Raw genomic sequence first — 22,225 nt, forward strand, 5'->3', positions numbered from 1 at the left:
GCATATAAAAGAACAAATGCAGCGTACGTCCTGAGATCATCATGGGCACAAGAACAAGTAAAGGGTATCAGAGAGAGAGCCAAAGCATAATAAAAAAGGCAACGAAAAGGCATACAGGCTGAGAATGTCAAGGAGGGCATGACAGTCAGTGCCAAAGCTAGCAAAAAAAGATTGAGAGCGACTCACATCCTAAGAATGTCAAGAAGGGCCTAACAGTTAGTGCCAAAACTGTCTACAAGGGGGCCGAGGGCGACGTACTCCCTGGAATGTCAACGAGGGCATGACGGTCAGTGCCAAAACTGGCTAAAAAGATCGAGAGCGGCGTACAGTCTGAGAATGTCAAAAGGGACTGACAGTCAGTGCCAAAACTGGCTACAAAAAGACCGAGAGCGACGTACAACCTGGGAGTGTCGAGGAGGGGATGACGGTCAGTGCCAAATCTGACTAAATAAGATCGAGAACGACGTACGATCTGAGAATGTCAAGGAGAGCCTGACAGTCAGTGCCAAGCCTGGTTAAAAAGATTGAGAACGACTTACATACTGAGAATGCCAACGAGGGCACAACAGTCAGTGCCAAATCAGACTAAATAAGAGCAAGAGGGACGTACATTCTGAGAGCGTCCACGAGGGCATGACAGTCAGTGCCAAATCTGACTAGATAAAATCGAGAATGACGTACATTCTGAGAGAGTCCAGGAGGGCTGACAATTAATGCTCAATCTGGCTAAATAAGGTTGAGAGGGACGTACAGGCTGAAAAGGTTATCATGAAATTGTGGTTGTGGAGCGGTTAATGGGCAGTTGTTAGGGTAGTATATGAATGTGTATTCGATGAATATCATCACAATGTCAGTAGCAACCCTTGCACGAAACGGGAACATGACCGCGTACGTTCTAATGATAACATGTGGTAGGGCAGCAATGGTAAGCGGCATGGAGCATTTCCAGTGGATTATCGAGCACGTACAATATCGTAGAACTGTCAGAACACAATGCAATAATCAGAAAATCCAGCAAGATATATATCGTCTATAACCATTTACCTTCTAAAGAACGGCAAGCGTATAAAGCCTTAGCAGAAAGCCTCACAGGAAGAATTCTTGAGTAACGCACCCCCTGAAAATTTATATTTAAAAATAAAAGCATTTAATATAACAAAAGCACGTCAGAGTGTAGCGTGATCGGATGGGTTAATAACGCACAAACTGGCTCAGTACACTCATCAGCCTTTCGTATCTCAGATATTTGTCATGTAGATACTATGTTACTTACATCCTGTTTGTGCAGCCAGCTCCTTTAAATATAATATGGGGGTATATTAAAATGACATACATTCTGTGTATAGTGGGGGTACATTAGCTCGGTTTCAACGCCCTTGTTTTCAACTGACTTACTTTCTGCCGAGCCGGTTGCACCAATAAAAAATTGGGTCAATAACCATCTATCGCGAAATATTGTCACGCACAGCCTAGTCATGTGCCAGAGTTACAAAAGGTGGGATATAAGCATCTTGTGTAAGATACAAAAAATATACACACATTCTGAAATGTTTTGTTGGGAGAAAAAGTTCAAGACGCTTTTGTCATCATGAATCGGAAACAATCTCGTACTTCTGTTTGCTCAATCATGTTAATGAGACTCCCTAGTGCCAAACGTAAATGCCGGGGGTATCGCAGCCACTCCTGCACCAAATTTGCATTAGATATGTCTCGCATAATTATTCTAGCTTACCTCCATCCGTGTCTTCATTCCTAAGTATTGCCTTGGTGGTCCATCTCGGATGATAGTATATACCCAAGAAGCGAATACATTACTATTAGTGGCGAAATCCGTTAGAGACCTGCTTAGTGAAACAGAAAGAGATGACTCTGAATGGTAACTCTCCCAACCATCAACAGCCTGCCAAAGGTGGTACAGACAATTCTTTGTGATAGAAGCATGGCAGTCAGAGGGGTTAGTGAAATAGACAGCCGAGCGTGATTCTGTCGTTAGAAAATCCCGGAGCGATGTGTGGACTAGGTGCACTGGACGGTCGTCAGCTTCGGGAATAAGTAGAATGGATTGAATCCCGAGGAAAGACCTGACAAGGTTTCGCGGCGGTACATCCATCAGGAGAGCTAGGTCCCGGATGGACAACTGTTTTTCGAGATGTAACAGGGTTCCCATTGCCCACTTGAGGTCAACAACGCTTCCAGGTGCAACTTCAGAAGATACAGCACTGGAGAAAACCTGTATATATAGAGGATCCAGACCATGTGCCTTCAAGGCCTCTAGAAGTTGTTGGTGCGCCATCCCCCCCGCTTGCCGAACAAATTTGACGAATGTCGATGCATAGATATAGGAGCCATTAGCTTCACCAACCAGGGTATTAAGAACGTCCCACGAAGGCCAAGGCTCCGGTACACCATCCGCAACCATGAGTAGGCGATTGGCGGCATATATATCCGCAAATTCGGACTGGAAGAACATGCGAATGTCCTTTCTAGCGTCGTAATGCTGCAATTTCAGCTGAAGGGAGACCTTCTTGGCATCTATAGTTTCAAGTTTTAAGCGAAGGTGTTCCTCAACTCTACTTGTGATAAATAGACGAAACGGGACCCGGCCTCCCTTGGACTTGCACGCATCAATCACAGCATCGATGAACTCGTCCATCGATTCTCCGTCCCCAACTTCACATTCATCGAGGGCGTCAATAACTATCACCATGCATTTTTGTGCAGCATTGTTCTGCGTAAATGTTGAGCGGGCATGGGAGAGCATGGGGGTCATGATTAGCTTGTCAAATTGGTAGCTGAGCGGAGTATGCTGCTGGGTGAGGAAGGGTTCTTTGTCGAGGGCATCCCGGATCAACAGTTCCATGTTTTCAACTGTAGTTGAGAGCTGAAAAGCGAGCGTAGAAATCAGGTGGGATATCTTGTCTCGGTTTCCTGTCCCCCGAAAGAAGAAAAAGCTGGCAGCAAGCCTCCCTTCGCTAGCACACCACTCTGCTACGCTCTGCGCTATGGTCGACTTCCCCGACCGAGCGAAGCCATTAAGCCAGCAAATTGGAAGAGTACCATCTGTCCACGATTTGATCTCGTTCAGGACTTCCTTGCGAGTGCCTTCCAAACATCGAGCGAGTTTCCCTGAGCGATCCTTGTACGAAGCCTGCACTGGGTGTATTATATCGTATAAGCTCGGCACAGCTGACCGCGAATGATTGAGCTTGCTATTTAAGACGGATAAAGACCACGCACGGTAGAATCTATTATTGTTATTGATGTTCTGTTCGACGTGTTGAGCACTTCCAAAGTCGGTAAGAACACAGTCCTGGAGTCGGGCATTGTTGGACCAGTTTAGTAGACCAGCAGGAGGTGCTGGAGAGGGATGTTGGTTAAGATTGTTAGAACCTTCACTGTCATCGGAAGCTGTAAATGTGGCTTGTGTTGATGATACTTACCAGGTCGTTTCCCAAAAGAAGACATCAATGAAGCTGAGAGAATGAGACTATGAAGCGGGAAGATAAGCTGTGTCAAGTGGACATGCACATAAATACTGTATCGATAAACGCTCAGCCGCGTGGTCTCGTGTCCTGATAACATTGAATCCACCTAATGTGCGGTGCATATCGATAAACGCTCGCTATTATTGCGATGGTACAAATGGGCGCTCAATAATCGATTGGGGATAGCGCACACGAAGGGGGGGATAAGACCGGAAAAATGCGCAAGCCGCACATGATAATGGTTGTTTTCATAGATACATTCCTAGGCAAGGAAGCAGTACATCGTGGCTTCCTGATCCGAAATGTAACTTAATGACGACAAAGCAACCAGCATCCGGGTCAGGACCCTGGCAGAGTAATCCTTTCACGCAAGAATATTTGCTGTTTGTAGTTCTGTTGTCAATGAAGCTGTATCGGGGTTATAGGGGTAATGTCGAGGGTCATTGACGCATACTTCGATATCACCACCACTATTTGCTAGGCAGTACAAGTCAGTGGCGTCCCTAGAATTCAGAAATAGTTGTCCACACACCACCACCCACTAGATAAGACGATGCAACACGAAGGTTAAACGCTACACCAATGCCGCCACGGCAGGGAACAGAGACATGAGCATAAACCATCAGGTCATTCACAACACTCGCCTTGGGGACTCAATTTGAATTGCTATCTTCGTTCATTAAATCTGCTTGGAAAGATCCCCCAGATATGGGCGCTCGACACCCTATGATATCCGACAGTCGACCTTGAATTAATCGTTGAACAGACTGGAGCGTGAAGTTCAAGTTGCACTTACTAGAAATTGGGTTACAACATCAATCTATGTTGTACCCGAGTAAATAGAGGCAAATAGCCTATAGCTATAGTATCTCGAGATGGCAGAGCCTATGCAACTTGACCCAAAGCACTTTCAAAGGCGAAGATTCAGATTAACGCCCACAAAAATGAAGGTTAATATCTTTCAAAAGGACAGGACCCTGCCAGCGACTTTCATGTTGCTGCTACCATCGTCGCATACTTGAGTGTTGATTCGAAGATTGATTTTCCATTCACATCAGCTCTTGCCTGACAAAATGCCACATCCTCGAGGTAGTCGACTGGCGTCAGTCATCTAGCTACAGTCGGAGCCTCGCGCCTTGCATACAACCTGGGGCTGTGAGCCGGTTCAAACTTCTCTGCGTGTCTCCCTCGCTGTGTTCTCGGTGCTTTGCGGCAGAGCATGATTCTTTCTGACAAAGGACCGTCGTATCTCGATTTTAAAGGAACATACAACACTTTTTATTCCACTCATTGTAGTTGAGAGCCACGAGCCAAGCCCAAGTTCGACCTACTGTCACCAGCTTTCATATAGACCCCACCCAGTACCGTCAGCTATTACACAAGTACGTTTAGCAACTTAGTAAGTTACTTCTGTGCTACTTCGTCGTATAGAAATAATCAACCCAGAAAACGGAACCATCATTATTGCACTCTCACCAGCGTATCTAGGCGAAAATTTTCATGTCGTATAGCAAAGTTATCAGTGGCGTCGCTGGAAGTATTGCTGGCATTATGCTGTTCCAGCTACTTAGCTTTTACTTAATGAAGCCCAAAAAAAAGGATGGCATTAATCACAGCCCCCCTGGTCACATGCCTAGCCGCTCTTCCAATGAAGATGTGGCAGTTGACGTCGACGAGGACACAGTCACCTCATTTCAGCAGTCATCCACCGACTACGACGGAGCCACACATAATTTTCCATTGGACGTTACAACTTCAAATGCAGGAGCATCCATCATCCCCGGAGAGAATGCTCCTCTTTGTTCGACTTGCACAGAACTAGATTTCCATCTGATCCTCCGCAATGGGATCCCAAGGGAAAGCGCGATCTCACTCGGCCCTCTCACAGGCATCATACAAAGAGCTGGTCAGTGCGGTTTCTGCCGTCTTGCGTCTATTGTCATCCGTCGAACATGGCTTCTGGATGAACACCCGCATGTCGACCTCTCTGAAATTCAGTGCTCGCTGTATTCGATGGACTGTGGTTGTTTACAGGATCCTGCACCTGCGCCAAAGGAATTATGCCATCGCTTTTACATTCAGCCTTCAGATCGGCCACGGGAGATCTATGATGCTATGCTTGCAGCAAACACAGGGCTTATGCTAGATATCCAGCTCTTAGAGGAAGATGCTTGCAACAATGAAAGAACGGAGGAGCTTCATGGGAGGAGAGTGGGAGATACTATCGACATAGGACTCGTGAAAAAGTGGCTTGATCTTTGTGAGAGGGAACACGGTGACGTCTGCGAATCTGTGTGGTGGAGGGGTAGTGATAAAAATCTACCTAAGGGCGTGCGGATGCTAGACGTGACCTGTATGTCTATAGTACATGCACCCCCAGGATGCCGCTATGTAGCCCTGAGCTATCTTTGGGGAGGCATGGGAGCAGAGTATTGGACGACGCAGGCTAACTTGAAACAACGGGGTGTGTCCGGTGGTCTTGATATGTCTTCTTTGCCTGGGACGATCACAGACTCAATCCAGCTTGTTCGCCAGCTTGGCGAACGTTATCTCTGGGTCGACGCTCTTTGCATTATCCAAGACAATTTGAAAGACAAGGCCGTGCAAATTGGTGTCATGGAGCTGATTTATGGCAGCTCCCTCTTTACGATATTTGCTGCTGGTGGTAGAACCGCTAATTCTCCTCTACCGGGGCTTCGTCCAGGGACTCGCCGGCAGCAACAACACATAGATGTCATCCAAGGTCTCCATCTTACTGTTCCACTTCCAATGCTTCGTGAGACGCTTACACGGACAGCCTGGGATACACGTGGCTGGACTTTCCAGGAAGTTATGCTCTCCCGCCGTCGATTATTCTTCACAGACCAGCAAATATATTTCGAGTGTGGGCAGGATGTGTGGTGCGAAGATGTAGTGGCAGAGAGGAAGCGCCAACCACGGTCTTACCAACCACTACGGTACAACGGTGTAGGGGGTCTTACTTTCCTGCGGACCCCACCAAGCTGGGCCAAAAATGAATATTTATCAAGCTATGCCAGTGCCGTCGGACTTTACACGCAACGCCAGCTTACTATGGAGTCTGACATAGTCAATGCTATCACAGCACTAACCAATGCATGGACGAAAGGTTTCAAGTTGAATGGGGGTGATCCCCGTAAAGCCTTCCGTTTTGGTATGTCAATAACCGACTTGCACACTGTGCTTTTGTGGCAGCCAGAAGCAAATGTAAAACATTATCGACGATCAAATGGGGGAATGGGGAGCGCGCCTTGGCCGTCCTGGTCGTGGGCAGGGTGGCGGGGCGCTGTCCACTATGCTGGTAGCGGCCAATACCTCGAAATCCACAAGAATACCGAATCTCCACGGCTCTTGGAATCATTGGTCGATCCCTGGTTTATCGTGGACGAAGGTGGGGAAGTAGTTCAGCTGGAAGTCGGGCGCATGAATCGAGCTACTGCCTACCCAGAAGAAATAGGACCGAGACAGTATTTACCCCCCCAAGGGATTTTCGATCCACTGCAGCTAGGCCTTACGAATGAGCATCCCCCAGAACCTGGCACCCTTATCTTTCGCACAAGTTCTGCATGGTTCGATATCGCACAAGTCAATAGTGTTAGCTCAAACATTGAAACACATTACGCTTTCTTCTCCATACTATCAAATATACCATCCCCTTCGACTCGGGTAGGACGGATCATCCTACCCCTTTCCATACGCTCTCCGGCATCTCTCAAATTTATTGTTCTTTCTCGGACCAATGGACCCTCGGGCGTGTATGATGAAAACGTTCTAGGGGAACGATATTCTGGGTGTTTCTTGTACGTGATGGCGGTTGAAAAGAAAGGTGATACTACCATAATGGAGCGCGTCGGAGTTGGTATAATTTTTGAAGGAGCCTGGCTTCAGTCAACTGCAGAAGAGACGGTAGTGTTGCTTGGCTAATGAATAAACAATAACAGATCAGCATTGCTTGGCCCACGCCAAACCGATGCCGACCCTGTGCCATCCTAGCTGCCAGTCACAATTGTAAATTCATTGGCTGGGTAACTTGCTGCGTCTCACACGAGTCTGAGAGGTTCTCACATGTCTCTGTATTTGTCGGTTAGTTTTCAGCTCGGGGGAATCTAAAGATTGCACTGTTTGAATGTTCGAAAGTGATGATGAATGGGCTGTGCTCATCGTGATTGTGCAGATTTATTCTCACCTAGGCCTTCTTTCTGCTTGTCGTTAGATGCATAAAATTCTCCTTTTCGCAGATCTGAAGCTATTGTGAGATTCTCTGCAGGCTGGCACTCATAACAGTAACTGCGCATTCGATAAATATAAATTTATTATTCTGCCCAGAGTTTCAGAAGAGTTCTGGATAGTGTTTTGCGTCCTGCCTCGCGGTTAGTCTTGGTATGATCGTAAATACAGCTCCTTTGTCAGTACGATGTAGGACTATACTCCGCAGAGCAGTGCTTTCGATGCTTTGGCAAGTTCCCTTTGTGCTGCGCCGGGGAGGCAATGGTGGATTACATAATCCCCTGAGATAGTTGATAAAATCCGGAGTCGCATCGAATTGTAACATTTGATATCATACCAACGTTTACTACAATGCCTGACATTTCCATTCTCTCCAGCTCTACGAAAGGAGTAGAACGAACAAACTCCATTGTCATCACACAACTTCCCCGCTCACTTTTCCAGCCTTCGATCCTGAGCGCGCTTCAAGACCACTTCGCGGTGTATGGCCAGATTAACCAATGGGTACCCATAGCAAGCTTTTCACGTATAATTGTGGTTTACTACTACGAAGATGACGCCGAGCGTGCAAAGTTGAACTGTGATCCTTTGATCATCGAGCCACTACACAGGTGTGTCTAGTTGGCCCTCACTTTATTGTGCCACAATCTCACAGAGCCTTAAGCTCGCCGTTGGCCCTGCGAGTTTATCGTTCCGACACAAACCCTATATTAACATCAGAATGGCCGCATACAACGGACAACCACTATCTCCACCCTCCTGCATTGGAAAAGAACTTCCTTATCTCACCACCAGGATCACCACCTATAGGCTGGGAGCCCATCAAAGAAGATCCTCCAAATGCCACACCACTGGCTGATGACTTGATAGCGGCTCTTCGCAAGCTGCAGGTGCATAACAAACGCTCAAGCAAGGAGGTTTTGTTAGAACCCGAAGATGGTGTCGGTGTCGGTGTATATGTGGAGGACTGTGACGGTGAAGAAGGCGAAATGGAGGTTGACGATTGGGCGTATAAAGGCCCTTTACCCTTAAATCGGAAACCTCTGGCCACTGCAATGCCGCCACTCCCAGCAGTTGTGTCGTAGACTTATTATTGACACTGTCATGCTATCAGTAAGTCCTTCGTGGATATATTACTCTCGATTTTTTGTTAACGCTATCTTGAAGAGGTATATCCCCCAGATTCTGTAATAACCATTCAGTCATTGTCATCTCACGTTTTTGTTGTAACTGCTGTATCATACCCATTTAGAGACGTGAGTCGGAGTTTTTCCCCCTTATCGCAATGTCTCATAAATTAGTTTGATGTAGAAGTGTTTAAAGTTTGTAGGAAAAGTTATGTACATGAATGATGTATCGAACCTTGGCCAATTTTTTTGCTATCATGTCATCGGTATTCTTTCCACTTCGACTTCGTGTAAATCGGAATTGTATACTCATGGACATTACTTCTGGACTTTTTATCAGTATGGAATTATTTGAGCCTCTCTAAGCTACTTGTCATTGTATCGAATCGTTCAATAAATGTTGCTCTAAATTGAGCATACAGTCGGTACATATCCATGACAGGACAGTATAGTGAGGACGATGGAGATGGATAAACAGTAGATCAAGACGGCGATGAGCTTGAAAGACCTCTCTAATGGACGTGCGAACGCAAAAAGCGAATCATTTAATTATAATGGTTTCTTCTGAAATATCAAGTCGGCAGGATTATTTACCACTGTAAGGGATATCTGTTCCCACTGAAAGATGGACAAAACAGCCGCATGAAGACTGCTGACTCTATGAAGAGGACAATAGCTAACGGTAAGTTGATGCAGCGAGATATTTCTTGGGAGTCATACGTGAAATGAAGATATGTTTCTGTCGTTGATTGAATGATTTGACCTACTAATACGGCTTACCTTAGTTATGAGCATTGCCTTAATCATCCTGGTCGTAATGGTCCTTTATGAAGGCTTTTCCGTATCTTACTTAGCAACGACTAAACAGCCATTTGCGGGCACAGTTTTGCCATTTAGACGAATAAAGGGAATTGTAACTGAGACGAGGATAAACACCATTGTGCAATCGTCTTCCGAGTGCCGGTGGGTGTTACTATAGAGTGATTTTTGTGATGTCGGCCGTCTACTTCGTCCGGGAGCTGTGTATGGACAGGGCAAGGCGAGATCACGGTAATTCTGTGTACGCCTACCCACGATGGCCAACTGGTAAGAGAGAGGCAAGAAATTGAAGAATGAGGAAGTCGCTCTGGATACCTGTACGGTTTGTTGTTCCTTAAAGAAACCAAACCTGTGACATTTTAAGATAACAATAGTCAATCATTCGACTTCTCTCACCAGTTACTTTGAACAACTATTGGTCTACATATGCGGTTGCACCGGTTCCGGTAGCGGTTCTGTAATATGCTATTCGTTTTTGCGGTGCATTGTATCAGGATGACTTTGATGCCATTGTCTCTGTTGGGTAGTTTAGCACCAGAGTATAAGGATAGGGCTAAAAACTCACCATAGTCCAATGGAAAACTGATGAAAGCCAAGCTCCGGTGTGATGCCATCTGTAAATACAATCACCGATCACCATAGCTCCAGCACTACCTTGGGTTAATACCAAGACTCCCGAGTCCGACTATATTCACATGCCAGCCATGACGGATAATAGTGTATTCCTACTGTACAGGATGAAAAGGGTATAAAGCAAGATGGGTCATAGTGAGAATAAGTATAGTGGGGATAAGGCTTAACCTGGATTGAAGCCAAGTCCAGTCACTGTGATGTTAAAGTTTGCCAAATAGCTCGGATTTACGACAGTCGGAATCGGAGAGCTCTCGTCTCTACAACCATCATCCAAGTTCGTGCTTTTCAAGTTCCAACACTTCCAGTCGTAGGCCATGCACGAGCTTTATGCTATTTCTATTTCCTTGGGTCTTAATTTCAGCTGCATTCAATGTTTTCTCCACCGGCAAACGATATGACGCTCCTCGAATTTCACGAGGAGCTGGTAGTTTCTCGCCCAGTCGCCTAAATCGTAATTTTGCGTGGGCTAGCACTCCTGATGATCAGGTATAGGTATAGGATTGCATGATAGAGAAAGGCGAGCTTCATGGTGAGCGTTGGTATCTTCTACTACTATGATCATTTACCTAACCCTTTTGTACAGGCTTTTACCTTGGTGTAAAAGTATCTACAGATCTCAAAGTATTGGAAAACAAATAACTTATATCTCCAATTACTTAGGCAAGACATATATTTTGTCTCCAAATAGGAATTTGTCCTGGATTTCCATGCTAAAATAAGCATCCAGTCACAGATGCATACCTTTTATGCGGCACACATGTTGCCTACGAAACTCTTGTTTTCTCCAGGATCACAGCCCCATGAATGATCATGACTCGATTCGCCACTCTTTCAAGCGCCTATCGGCTTTGTTTTCTTACTGGAACGCTGTGTCACTAAGGTACCAGCCGTTGCGTGTGTGAGCTACCTGTTCAACTGATGTTCGTTATATAGAATTCTAGGATCTTGCCGCCTGCGTAGCAGATAAATACCAAGTTTCGAAATGATGCTCCATTCTCGCCTTTTCATATCTCCTTTCAGACCGATAAAAGCATACCAATGTTAGTCCGGATATTGCCCACAAGCAAGATTACTCGACGGGCCACTCGTTCGGTACGTCAATACCTCGTACTTTGAAGCCACAAAAAACTCAAACTGGATTAAAATCTATAATCTACTATCTAAATAGGTTATATAAACAAATTACAGAGATTCATGACCGTGCAACAACCATGAACATGCAATGTTGGAGGTCCCTCAAAATACTGCTTAAAATGGGTTTCCCGAAAGCTGCCGAAATCTCGAATACGAATGGGTATAAATGTTCAAGAATTGTCGTCTTCATTTACTCTCTAGGTCTCGTGCTCCATTCTGTGTTTCCTCAACTTCAAATTGAAGTCTGCTGGAACGGTCTGCATCTTGATGTTCAGACACCGTCAATGTGGATTCTTGAAGATGATTCGAGGCCCAAGTCCACACGGTTGCAAACGCCACACCAATAATGGCTACATACGTGTTCACTATGAACACTGTACTTGTGATCAGCACGAATTTTTCCGAAGAAAAGAGCAGAGCCAGTTGTATAATGTTGAATATAACGGGAAAGATGAAATTTGACGAGGCGATAAAAAACAGGCCGCGCAATTGTGTTCCGAAACTCCCTGAAATATACTAGGTAAATAATATTGAAACATCCAAAATGCATTATTACTTACAGGTCCCGCCACCTTTGACACAATGACACGGGAAGCGACGAAGAAACATGACCGAGAGAAATCTAAAAAATCCTCCTTGTTCAATGACTGGAAACCTCCTGTTTAGTATCTCAAAACCACTCACGAGACATCCACGGTCTGCAATATCCATTCGAATTTAACTTGCCAGTCCCCCCATAGATGAAAAGCTGAAACCAGTGGCGATTCGGCACCGTTTGTAGCGCCGACGTCTTTCCAAAGGTAAGTGGCACAGTTAATCATCCTGATCACATGGATCGTCGAGGGAATCGATACAATAATCAGGAATGTGAGCCTCGGAGTACTTCGAGAGGGATAAAGTGCGAGAAGACGCAGGATTAGAATGGTTTCTACCGCCAAAGGAGCAAATGCTGATAAGGTAGTATATGCTATACTTGCGGCCTGCGGCAGCGGATCATCGGGAGTCAAGATAGTACGGATCTGTTGCGCTTCAATATCCATAGCACTATCACGCAAAAATATTGCACGTACCATTATAAAAATGTTAAGTCCTCCTTGCACAAGACCGACTAATATTCCTACAATGTTCAGATAGAACACTGCATACCGACGCGATTGTGGTGTTGAGAAGATGAGCAACGCGATAAGGACCGGGATCAACATGGACGAGAATACAGTACCGACTAGAAGAAACGTCACAGTCGGTTGGAGCATCTCTATCCAGTTTGTACCTGGTGGAGGTAGGGAAGCGTCAGAGGCGGACATCCTTCCAATGGTCAATCGTTAGTCCATGCCATCCCATGGATTATATACAAGGCTTTCGGGACATGAGCACCATCTCCGAACACTGTATACCATCATGATCGGAATCATACTACAAGGTCTCGCGTCAGCCAGGGCGGATGCTGTGAAGCCAATAAAGAGCGCCTATTGTGGGTGAAAGCGCCGACAGCAACGTTTTCTCATCCACAAAGCTTCAACAAAACATATCCAAATTACCCTCAACCCTCGAGCACTATCGCTTCAAGATGTTAGTATGGGATACGTTTAAGCGCCTTGGTATATTCAGAAAGGTGTATATTATGGAGTGCAAGGGCCCCGACGCATTCATCATTTAAGCAGCCGCACAGACTACAAATGCACATCAACTTTCAACTTAAATCATGTTAGGATCAAAGGGCGGGACTCCCATATGGCCGACGCCGACCGAGGGTGGACAAGGTTCCTGTGTCTATAATACTTGGTATCCTCCACGCTTGCTCAGCATACAAAGGGAACAGCACGTACTGGATGAAGGAAAGATCGGGATTGTTGTATCCTATCCCGAATATCAACATAGCCGGGCCACTACATGGAGACAATCATAATGATCCTGCTCGTAGCGATCACTGTTCTATTCACAGTTTACAATGGAACGATCCTCGTCAGCATGGTTTCCCAGCAAATAAGCTACAGAAACTGACCATCAGCGGGCCTAGCACCAGCACTAGTCACGATTGTAATGGACGCTGACACTGCAGTGAGCAATGTTCTGCAGATCTAGGATACTTCATTTCACTATGATTCGTCATAGCAGTCTATGCTAACCAACCAAACCCCCCAGAGTGTGCTCATATGGATATGGATCTTGCCTGATTTCACAGGTGTATGCTCAACGTCGGCATCTTTCTCTTCTAGCTTGCGACTCATACACCTCGACCATATGTACCATCACATACCTTCTTTCGCACCAAGTGCACCAACACCAGTTTCACCCACCCCGAGAACACCGACTCTACGCCCAGGACACAAGCTACCTGGGATGTTCCCAACGACTGCCGTCGCAGAGTGAGGTCAAGTCCACCGCAACGTTGATACATCTTCGATGGCCACGTCGCATCATCATCCCGTTTCAAGATACCGTGTCATATTTCTTATGCGCGCGTCAGTGCACAGCCAGACACAATGACGTTACCCGATTGGGCTCGAAACGGACAACTTGACTGGGATGAAGCGCACCCTCCTCTGCGTACCGTATTCGTACAGTAGACTCCTTGTTGTAAAAAATTCCACGAGGTTTACATCCAAAATATGACGTGGTCTCTCGCACGTTTCGTGGCCATTCATCATCTCCGACATCTCACAACAACAAAGACAAGACAGTCGAAAACCCAGGACCATTCGACGGCTCCGGGATCGATATCCTCCTACGAATCCGAGAATCTCCGGCCAGACGCGTCCAAGGTGTGAACATGCTCTTATGCCGTAATAACCATCCCCGAGGTCGTAAGTGGGGTGCGACGACTGGCCAGAACGTACGATGGCAAGCTGTCACCTCTACCGTCTAACCGCTTATTCTGGATATCTTATACATCCATAGTCGACCTTTGAAACTTGAAACTTGAAGCTCGAAGGGCTGACGATAACGAAAATGACGCGCTTTGGCGATATTTGGTCTGATTGGTCACTCGACCTGCAGTCAGAATATACCAAAGACTCGGACTCGGAGAACTTGCAATAGAAAGGACCTGAAAAATGGCGAACACATCAACGATCGATTAAACCGAACTCGAGAAACAGGAGTAACCAAAAATGCAAAAAAAAAATCAAAAATCAAAAATCAAAATCTAACAAAATGTAAGATCTATGAATGGGAAGGAAGAGGACCGGGGGATGTGGGTATTAGGAATTATGATACTGCTAATTCGAATCATTACTACGAAAAATTTAGGAGCTAAAACTTGAAGCTCGAACAAACAACGATATGTTTAGTAAAAGTATAGGCAGACAATCAGGCGACAGATAAACACGTGTTAGACATCATAAAAGTCTACAAGAGCGGAATGCTATTCAAGACAAAGAATGAGAAGTGAGTGGTGGGGAAACATAGGACAAGAAACGAGGCAAACAAGAACATGGGGTGACCATTAAAACCACATTGAAACGGAATACAAAAAAATTGATCGCGACAAGGCTAGAAAATAAGATTATAAAGGTGGCGACAATTCAAACACTGTGATATTTAGTTATGTATAGGCGGCACGAAAATAAGTTATAATCTTGGACCGAACACTTCAGACTCTTGACAAAGACGCGCTGAAAAGAAAATGGAAAAGTGGTAGAAACCTTCATTGACAAAACAAGATGATGAAGACGCGAGATCGAGGATGGCGAGGCTGATATCGTAGCGCCAGTGTTATAAACAATCACCGATAGCGGCTCTCTTCGATGGTTCTCTGACCATAAGACGTTCCACGATATCCCGTGCCCAAGGGCTTTCCACGAGACGAGCGACGTTCGATCCCTGGATGCTATCACCGGTTGGCCATGCCCAATCAGCTCGAGCGATCTTCCCGAGCCACGCCTGTCTCTTCTCCTTCCTGCCACCTCTTCCCCTTTTACGATTGAAGACGTCTTCATGTCCGTCATAGGCGATATTTGACTCCACCTGTTCTATTTCTTCGCCAAAGGGCAGCTCCCGCGTCATCAGCGCATACAGCACGACACCACAGGCCCAAGCGTCGGTTTTACGCGCATCATATGGGACGCTGTAATCTTTACGGGGAGACGAATCTGAATGCGACGAGGAGGAGGAATCAGATGAACTGAAGATATCTTCAAGCTGACGCAGATGGTCGTAAAATGAAGGAGAAGAGGTATCGTGCGCAGAAAGGGAGTGAGATGAAGAGATTTGATGGGATGACAGGGACGACGAAGGCGTGGCTGCGATTACAAGCTCAGGGGCGAGATAAGATTCAGATCCACATCGCGTGGTAAGCATGAAAAGGTTTTCTTCCGTTTTCTTTTCATCCTTTTTAGCATCGGCCTTTGTTTCGTATACAACCCTGGCTAGCCCAAAGTCTGTTAGGTTGATGAGAGGACCTTTCGGCAGTGCTGAACCAGGGGGAGGAGGGAACGGAGTGCTGGTCAGGAGAATGTCTGAGAAAAGAATGTGAGTTGATCAGTACATCATGTTATAAGTTGCAAAAAAAAAAAAAAAGAGCGGTGCAAAAAAAGAATCAGACTGATAAAAAAAATAAAGAGGCTGTGTGCATGTCTAGAGCGCGCATACATGCAACTAAACGAAAAATGAAAGATAAAGAATCAGAATATGCGGTATATGCGCATGAAGTCAAGACAAAGCCAGATGAGAGATGAGTAAATGTATGCGCCATGAATGACGTAAAAAGAACATGTAGAAGACAAACCAAGACTTACTCTCCAGCTTGACATCTCGATGGACGACTCCTTTCCGATGCAGCCAGGCGACAGCACCGGCGAGCTCTGTCCAGAGCGAGCGCATAAGCGCGTCGGTTAGCAGCCCGTGTCGTGTATCCGAGTTGACTAACTCGAGGAGATCACCGCCAGGTGTGAAGGGGAGAAGTAGAGCATGTGCGCTAGGCACAGCTGTGGAGGAGTATAGAGTGGGAATGAGCGTAGAGACCGAGAGCACGCGGAGAAGGGCAGGGAGGGATGGATGGGCGTCCTTATACGAGGCGATGTGCTATCAAAGACGAGAATATGAAATCTAACTGTTGGATTTTTGAAGGCTGTTAAAAAGGTACTTACACGAAGCACGCGAACCTCGTGCTCAAACTCAGTGTGGATAGGACGCGAACCAGATTTGAAAGCAGTCATTTTGACCGCGACGAGCCGGCCAGCGGCAGACGCCGTGGGCGATGTATCCTGGAATGAGGGTGGACGATGAATATCCGATAACGGTGCATTTAATGCTGAAGAGGTTTCTTTATCGGCACTGACACCATGTCTGTCGGTACGAGGGGTATTTACCATCCAAGAAGCATTCCTTCCGTATTCGTGAGAGGTGGTTGAATTTGGTAAGCGGGCGAGCCAGACGTTACTGAAAGAACCGTAGCCGAGAGCCCGTAAAAGCTCAAGTTCGACTTGTGGGCCACGAGTTCGATCAATCAAGTCCTTGCCGTGGAGAGTCATGCCAGGCTTCAATTCGACAGATTCTCCACGAAAGCCCGAAACATCACTCCCACTAGCGCTAGTAGACGCAGGCGAGCAGGGGGGGGACTCGCTTGTGGGAGGAGAGGGGGAGAGCACGAATGATAGTGGGGAATGTGTGCGTGGGGCATGGGAGTGAGCCACGTCTACATCGATATTAAGGAACTGCGGTTTGGCACGGGAAGGCGATGCAGAGTTGTATCGCGAGGGGAAGAGGCGGGATAGGGGGAGAAGTGTGTTAGACGGTGTGCTTGGGAGAGGAGATAGAGAAGGAGGGGGAGGAGAGGCTGGTGTTGAATTACAGAGAAAAACTCAGCTGTGAGGGAGCGGGGGTGGGGAAGACATTTGTTTAGGGGCAGTGGGTGGAGAGGGATTCTTTGGGGGAAGAGGGAGGCCAGAGTGTGAAAAGGAGGTGGCACAGAAAGCGTATGTCTTGGAGGAGGGGGAGGAGGAGGGAGAGGGAGAGGGAGAGACTTCGGAGAAGGAAAGCGAGGACGATGAAAGGGACGATGACGTGCTGATAACTGAAACCGACGACGACGAAGAGAGCGACGAGGAGGACGAGTGGGTCATCGTCGACAGCGCAGAGCTCATTGCCAGCAAAGAGAGCGTCGAGGGGAGAGAGTCGGGTGGTGGTACAGCTGAGAGTCAGCCAAGGTCGGAGTCAGTTGCAAGATTGTCGAAGGAGCACATCCTGCCAAGCTTTCTTCCACGTGCGTCTCGGATCTACTTACGTCAGCCATCCCCGTTCCTCGACCTTTCCGCCCCTTCCAGCCTTTCCGTCCACCACTGCCACTCTCACCGCCACCCCCGCCACATCCCCATCCCACCTACTACCCCTCTTCGCCATCCACAACAGCGACCACATCCACCACCCAATGTGCTCCTCTCGGCTACCATGCTGCTGCGCTGCGCTTACGCTAAGCGTAACGACCTCTTCCCTTAATCTTTGCGTCACTTTTTCCTCGGAGCTTGTAATCAACACCTTCTGACATGCGTCTCACGCCTCCATTCGCTGCTCATCCTAACATCCTATCAACGTGTCTCGCATCGATACGCACTACTGCCTTTTATCTAGACTTCTTCAAGTCATCTGCCACTCCATCCTCGTGCACTGCATTCACATCTGCCATCTTTCTGGGTACCCATCTGCCTTACTCAGTTTATCGATAATCCGATCTTGCCTTGGAGACTGCATACGGACCGAAAGAGCTCTTCAAGGTATCCCGTTGTCCCAGTACAAGTCCCCACGTAAAACGGAGATAGCGTCACGGTGAATCTAGTTATACCATTTCACACGCCTGGTTGGTTTATCTTGTGACCGCGGAACTCCTTCGATGGCTCGATCACCCCAATATGAACGTTCATCCCTTTCAACTCGTCAGACGTTCGCTTCTTCGGATACCTCAGCGCACTCACCGCTGCTTTTCTGCATGAGCACTGCCAGTGGATACACATCAGACATCCAGGTATAGCTATTCACAATTCTGCCTCCATACAGGATGGTACTACTAGTATATCTCCTCGTGCGGCTCTGTCCGGTTATCCTGAGCCGCCAATAGGGATTGCCCGACTTTTGCCTACTGGTATTCAGCAATACATTGATTGACAGCCGCCATGGCATATCCCGGTCCGTTCAATGTATTCTTGAAAATTTGGCGCATATATCCACTTACGGTGTCTTACGACATCATTGCATTACATAGCCAGGAGCTTCCAGGATGTTTGGGCGACTCTTTGCCAGAAATAGCCTGTACGTTTGCACCATGAAACTGTTTTGCTTCTTCCCAGCGCTTGCATCGGGTGCGAAGTACTTCCTTCGTTGTTGCAGTGCAACCCGATGCTCGCATCTTTATGCACGTATACTACAGTCGACTCTCATCAAGGGGTGTGCCGTTTGAAGTATACGGTCTCATACCTCAAACCCCATGCCCCTTAGTGAATGCCAGCATCTGTGGGCCATGAGGGAGTATCAATTCCAATCACTCCTCCCCAGTGACAAATGGCAACCTTTATATCTAATCTAATCTGAACCTTTTCCCACGAGTTTTGAGATGCGACTCATCTATATATTATGTTCATTCAAGCTATTCTATGTAAAATAGAATGTACACTAATCCCAATCTCTGAACACAAAAATGGGCCGACCAGCAAGATAACCACGGCAACATTACCCAAGAACCAATCACCTTAGTACTTGATGATGTCGACCTAGAAAATCTTACCAGACTCGCCAAGCTTGTTAGCATCAAGATCGCGATGGACTTCATAAATGCGCTCAAGGAGACTCACCTTAAAGACCATATAACACCTTTTTTGATGTCCAGCAGGCGTTTTGGCACTTGGGCTCTACCCTAAATCCTCGTCAGCTATTACTTCATCTCAAGATATCCTCGCATTATGGTCACTCGTATCTCGCCATCGTCGCGACAGGTAAGCAAAGGGATTTTCCATTAACAACATCATGTCCTGTTAGTGAGATTGAGAGTACAGATACATTAGAAATCACCGTGAAAAGTATACAGCGCTCTATGCTTGGTTTCAATACCCATTCTCGTTGCGCTTTTCGTGTTCTCAGTAGCCAGTTCGCGTCGTCTCCCTTTTTTTCTTTCTTTTTTTTTTTGAATAAATAGAACGGTGATACTTCTTGGTCTTGCAGTGGGATGTAAAGGACTTTATTATGCCGGGGTATGACTGCAAAAAGAAAAACCTACTAACTCTGCAATAACTGACAAAGCTCTTGTATATACATACCAAATCTGGCATCGGAGATTCCTCTAATGGGAATCATATTCGCGATATTATTTTCACTACATTGCTCTCGTTGACGATAGAAATGACCCTGGATGCACCATCAGAGTTTACATAGATGTATTTCTTCGACACTTGCGGATGCGGGGTATAATACGTCATTACTCTCAACGCATTTCTAGTCCAGTTCACCATCGTGGTATCTACAAATCTGACAGTCGCCCCCTCCTCCAGATGTAAGGGGGACTGACCTGTATTTCACTGCACATTGGTTATCGCTGCAAGAATACCGAGAGCACGATGCAACATGGAGTTGCCAAGTGCATCCAGATAGGAAAACCTTCAAAGATGTAATGTAATCATCCGATGAAATATATTCATAGTTGTCTATAGCGACTCGGGATTAAAGTTGTGACTTGACCGCCATGTACGCCAGCCGTGGCACTACAAAGGATGATTTCATCGGGTCTTAGTTGAAGCATCAGTAAAATGTCAACTTTCTTTGAAGACCTTAACTCAGCTTATAACGATTTTAAGAGTGATTAAGATCGGTTTGGTGCCAAGGGACCTATGGATTTTCAAGACGAGAAAAGTTTGATTAAGGACACTCAATTTCTTGAATCTCACTGAGTACGACTTTGAACAAACTTGAACAACTCTTGAATTTTTATTAAGGCATTAAGAAGTAACTCCTAAGATGAAAGCAAGATATTTTCGAGAACCGGAACAAGTAGCATTAAATGAGAATAAGAAAAAGTCAGTGCTCCAAGTTGTAAAAGACGAAACACAATTCAAGACACAATTATCACCAAAACAAACTGAGCAGGGATGTGGAAAGAGTCTACAAGGAATTCATGATAGCTGGGGAAAACACTAAATGTATTTGATCATCTATGCACCCCAACGCAAAAAACCTGTAATGAGCATGAATGCGAGGGCACACATACAAGGAACACTTACACAGCCTAAACATCAGCTAGACGGGCTCGAGGGTCAGCACCTCCATCTGTACTTGTGGCCGGCTGTTTAGAGCGTCCTTTTCCAACAACGTAGGTGCTTGCTTTTGCCACTATGTCGTCCATCGTCTCTTGTTTGAGTGCTTTGATTGATGTAGCATAATAGCGAGTAGCCTCGCCCCAGTTCGTGTCAGAGAACGCCGCATGGCTACCGGTTGTTTTGCCAGTAGCCCTGTTGAGCTCTCGAACCGGCTTGACTTTCCGAGCTACGGAACCTACTTGGGATTGCGTTACTGGCGGGTCCCAGGTGATTTTTCTCTCAGCCCACATAGTAAATGCACGTTCAACCTATATTCAGGCTTTAGTAGAGACCTCGAAATGATGCTGGTTTTGTACTCACGGCTGCTGCGCTCATCGCTAGGGCCCCTACCGGTGGATACTTCTTAGTGTCTGTGGCATTACTAGGCACACTGTCAGCTCGCAATACCTCAACATCAATAGATGTGTTAACTGCTGCAAGGTGGGCCGCAAATGTTTGCAGGACAAACGGCGACCGAAAGAGACCACGAAATCCCTAAAAACAAAATGTGAGCCAAATATGATGTATTATGAGACCACATACCGAGGGATCATCCCCTATTTCTTCGTAGAGGTATGCAAAACCAGTGAGAACTTCACTAGCAAATTCTTGACGGGCGTGATAAGTTGTGTAAGCGGGATCAGATTCAAAGAAGTGCTCCACCATGGCCATGGCAGTAGAACCAAAACCACTTCGCCATTCCGAAAGACGTTGAGAGGCCTAAGAGCTAGTGAAAGAAATAACAAGACAAAAGACAAAATAAAACTCACCACAAGATAGACAGGGTCTTGTACAGTGATAGCGTGGCGAATGTTGGGATAGATAGCATCCCAGGCCAGTTGCATGGCCCAGACTGCCTTGGTGTCGCTAATGTTCCAGGGATTCTCGCAGGTCCCAACCCACTTCTCATACGTTGTGATAAAAGTGTTGCGCCAACGGCCACCCTCCATGCAACCCTCCGGGAGGTCAGAGTTTGTGATTTTTGTCGGATGTTCAACTTTGATGCGCTTTAAGGGAGGCTTAACACCATCTCGAAATTTAACGAGGTTCTAGAGAAGAATAAGGTCAGTAAAAAACAAACTTGAACGGTTAACTCACAGTGCTTACGGTACGCTTTCCCTTAACAGCCTCTATGTACTCTTCTATCTCAACTTCATCCTCAAGTCCACCCGCCCGATATCCAATACCAGTGCCTTCATTTGTAGCTGACCACGTATTTGATGTGGATTGTGAAGAGAGCACCCGTTTCTTGTTGTTCGGATGAGATGTGCAAGCAGTGGAGTCTGTAGTGATGGGAAAGAGTGATGAAACGTCCTGCGAGTTTGTGCTGAGTTCATCTGCTTCGTTTGTTGTAGCATAGTTTGGCTTGTGAACATTTTTTCTCCATGAATTGATGCCTACAGATTTGCTATAGGATGGATCCGACACATTTGAATTGAGGCGTTGGTAGAAAAATAGAGTTATTTCGTTGAGGCAAAGCAGTTGATCAGTCATTCTGTAGAGATCA

General features: G+C 46.4%; 10 protein-coding genes across 10 annotated transcripts; 3 read left to right on the forward strand and 7 right to left on the reverse strand.

Moving 5' to 3' along the window:
* Positions 1 to 1,723: 1,723 nt before the first annotated feature.
* SERLADRAFT_441134 (uncharacterized protein) lies at positions 1,724 to 3,607 on the reverse strand (the record flags this gene model as incomplete). The annotated part of the gene is made up of 3 exons (XM_007321637.1): positions 1,724 to 3,395; positions 3,441 to 3,473; positions 3,537 to 3,607. 3 exons carry the CDS (start codon positions 3,605 to 3,607, stop codon positions 1,724 to 1,726), a joined length of 1,776 nt encoding a protein of 591 aa, XP_007321699.1.
* Positions 3,608 to 4,985: 1,378 nt separating this feature from the next.
* Positions 4,986 to 7,427, forward strand: SERLADRAFT_417313 (uncharacterized protein; the record flags this gene model as incomplete). The annotated part of the gene is made up of 1 exon (XM_007321638.1): positions 4,986 to 7,427. The coding sequence occupies one exon, from the start codon at positions 4,986 to 4,988 to the stop codon at positions 7,425 to 7,427; it is 2,442 nt and encodes an 813-aa protein (XP_007321700.1).
* A 605-nt stretch (positions 7,428 to 8,032) lies between these two features.
* Positions 8,033 to 9,700, forward strand: SERLADRAFT_474970 (uncharacterized protein; the record flags this gene model as incomplete). Its single annotated transcript, XM_007321639.1, has 4 exons — positions 8,033 to 8,341; positions 8,395 to 8,843; positions 8,898 to 8,986; positions 9,042 to 9,700. The coding sequence occupies 2 exons, from the start codon at positions 8,082 to 8,084 to the stop codon at positions 8,813 to 8,815; spliced, it is 681 nt and encodes a 226-aa protein (XP_007321701.1).
* A 758-nt stretch (positions 9,701 to 10,458) lies between these two features.
* SERLADRAFT_474972 (uncharacterized protein) lies at positions 10,459 to 12,088 on the forward strand (the record flags this gene model as incomplete). Its single annotated transcript, XM_007321640.1, has 4 exons — positions 10,459 to 10,838; positions 10,893 to 11,189; positions 11,243 to 11,401; positions 11,478 to 12,088. One exon carries the CDS (start codon positions 11,521 to 11,523, stop codon positions 11,788 to 11,790), a length of 270 nt encoding a protein of 89 aa, XP_007321702.1.
* Positions 12,089 to 12,123: 35 nt separating this feature from the next.
* On the reverse strand, positions 12,124 to 12,747 carry SERLADRAFT_441137 (uncharacterized protein; the record flags this gene model as incomplete). Its single annotated transcript, XM_007321641.1, has 1 exon — positions 12,124 to 12,747. The coding sequence occupies one exon, from the start codon at positions 12,745 to 12,747 to the stop codon at positions 12,124 to 12,126; it is 624 nt and encodes a 207-aa protein (XP_007321703.1).
* Positions 12,748 to 13,756: 1,009 nt separating this feature from the next.
* Positions 13,757 to 16,863, reverse strand: SERLADRAFT_417315 (uncharacterized protein; the record flags this gene model as incomplete). Its single annotated transcript, XM_007321642.1, has 3 exons — positions 13,757 to 15,900; positions 16,180 to 16,465; positions 16,531 to 16,863. 3 exons carry the CDS (start codon positions 16,753 to 16,755, stop codon positions 15,158 to 15,160), a joined length of 1,254 nt encoding a protein of 417 aa, XP_007321704.1.
* A 367-nt stretch (positions 16,864 to 17,230) lies between these two features.
* SERLADRAFT_474976 (uncharacterized protein) lies at positions 17,231 to 17,582 on the reverse strand (the record flags this gene model as incomplete). The annotated part of the gene is made up of 2 exons (XM_007321643.1): positions 17,231 to 17,254; positions 17,282 to 17,582. A coding segment is annotated over one exon (301 nt), but the record flags the coding sequence as incomplete, so codon positions are not given.
* Positions 17,583 to 17,662: 80 nt separating this feature from the next.
* On the reverse strand, positions 17,663 to 17,896 carry SERLADRAFT_397493 (uncharacterized protein; the record flags this gene model as incomplete). Its single annotated transcript, XM_007321644.1, has 1 exon — positions 17,663 to 17,896. A coding segment is annotated over one exon (234 nt), but the record flags the coding sequence as incomplete, so codon positions are not given.
* A 131-nt stretch (positions 17,897 to 18,027) lies between these two features.
* SERLADRAFT_474978 (uncharacterized protein) lies at positions 18,028 to 19,058 on the reverse strand (the record flags this gene model as incomplete). Its single annotated transcript, XM_007321645.1, has 1 exon — positions 18,028 to 19,058. One exon carries the CDS (start codon positions 18,554 to 18,556, stop codon positions 18,314 to 18,316), a length of 243 nt encoding a protein of 80 aa, XP_007321707.1.
* A 1,268-nt stretch (positions 19,059 to 20,326) lies between these two features.
* On the reverse strand, positions 20,327 to 20,987 carry SERLADRAFT_451928 (uncharacterized protein; the record flags this gene model as incomplete). The annotated part of the gene is made up of 2 exons (XM_007321646.1): positions 20,327 to 20,574; positions 20,644 to 20,987. One exon carries the CDS (start codon positions 20,967 to 20,969, stop codon positions 20,649 to 20,651), a length of 321 nt encoding a protein of 106 aa, XP_007321708.1.
* Positions 20,988 to 22,225: the final 1,238 nt, after the last annotated feature.

Source organism: Serpula lacrymans, assembly GCF_000218685.1.
Source record: "Serpula lacrymans var. lacrymans S7.9 unplaced genomic scaffold SERLAscaffold_11, whole genome shotgun sequence".
Classification (NCBI taxonomy): Eukaryota; Fungi; Basidiomycota; class Agaricomycetes; order Boletales; family Serpulaceae; genus Serpula; species Serpula lacrymans.